Source organism: Austrofundulus limnaeus, unplaced genomic scaffold, assembly GCF_001266775.1.
Source record: "Austrofundulus limnaeus strain Quisiro unplaced genomic scaffold, Austrofundulus_limnaeus-1.0 Scaffold848, whole genome shotgun sequence".
In the NCBI taxonomy this organism is placed as follows: domain Eukaryota; kingdom Metazoa; phylum Chordata; class Actinopteri; order Cyprinodontiformes; family Rivulidae; genus Austrofundulus; species Austrofundulus limnaeus.
Genome location: NW_013953250.1, coordinates 98930 through 100320, shown reverse-complemented (window position 1 = coordinate 100320; position 1391 = coordinate 98930). Strand labels below are relative to the sequence as shown.

Sequence of the window (1391 nt, the reverse complement as noted above, 5' to 3'; positions counted from 1 at the left end):
CATTAGCACCTCTAGTAATATATTTACTGAGAAAAATGGTGACGTGTTCAATACTTATTTTACCCGCTGTGAATAAACTGAACTTGAACTTGAACAGTTTCTGAAGGATGGTGCATTTTTATTGGTAAACCTTCTGTTTTTAAATCTCAGCTCATGACTGACTAGTGCTTGTAATAACAGGTCAATGTCAACAAAGTGTTTAGAGTTCTGAATTATGCTCATCTTTTACATTATGGATTACATGGGAAAAACGGCACATTTATCTGAGAGGTGTGTTGCTTGAGGTAAAACTTGCCACTGAATGCAGAAATGGACAGTCTTCAAACAGGAACAGCTCGGTGTCGCTGTCCCACTCGTCCTCCGAGCCGTCCCAGTATCTCCTGCGTTGACCTGAGGACTGAGAGCGTGTGACCACCTTAGCTGATGGCAGCGCCGCATCCTTTGCGTCCAAGTTTATGTTTCTGGGTGGAGACTGAGGAACAGGCTCAGTTTTCTTGTCATGGTCCAGCATATCTCCAATGGGTGACACGGTTCCAGGCTCTTCATCATTTTCCTCGCCCTCGAACAAAGTCGACTCAAAGTGGAGTAAGCCGTTTGCAAAGGGGCTGTTGCTATCCAGAGAAAAGGCTGGGCTAGGCGGACCTGAGAAACAACCTTCTGGTTTTTTCTCTGAAACAACAGAACCGTTACTATTTGCAGGAGGCAGGTTTCTGCTTCCACTTTGGAKCTTGAGTTGCTTCTGTCCAAAAGGAGAATTAGCACAGTTCTCCTCTCTGTTTGTARTCTGTGAGACAGAATAATCCCTGTAGTCGACCCAGGCGTCCCTGTCCGGCGTCTTTCCCTTCCCTTTTGCCCCCCGGTCCCAGCTCCTTTCGGGATCCCTCACAGGAAGGACCAGGTTTGGCTGGCTCACCATGGTGGTGAGATGTTGCAGCCTCCTAAGGGGGCTGTAAGACGATGAGGAAGACAAGTGGTCCGTTTGAGTGAACCTGTAGATAGAGGAATGCTTGAGGGAGGAGGTGGTGGTGGACATGTTCAGGCCGATTGTTTGGTGGTGCTGTCTGGAGGTGTCAGCCAGGTCACGGGCCGGGGTCAGAGTGCAACTGGACTGATGAGGTTTCCTCTCAGGGACTCGGTGTGGTCCACTCATGCTGGCATGAGTCCTTCCTGAAATAACAGAAAAAAAGGTGATTACAGGAAATTTAACCTCACAAAAAACAAGCCAAACAAGGGCTTGTATGTTTTAAATTGTTTTTCAGGCTAATAAAACAACGTTCTTAAAAACTTTACTGGTGTAAAAGAACATGAACGCACTCATCTCCTAAACAAATAAGAACCAGTTTACATGTCAAAGGTCTCCTGGAATGATACAGATATATTTTTGATGGTTA

At 46.1% G+C, this 1391-nt stretch overlaps 1 protein-coding gene across 1 annotated transcript in view; it reads right to left on the bottom strand.

Moving 5' to 3' along the window:
• Positions 1-1167, bottom strand: part of nsd1b (nuclear receptor binding SET domain protein 1b) — a gene marked incomplete at its 5' end in the record, with an annotated part of 29527 nt that extends 28360 nt beyond the window's left edge. Inside the window, 1 exon segment of the mRNA XM_014029067.1 lies at positions 296-1167. Within this exon segment, the coding sequence (XP_013884521.1) occupies positions 296-1150 (855 nt within the window).
• Between the last annotated feature and the right edge of the window lie 224 nt (positions 1168-1391).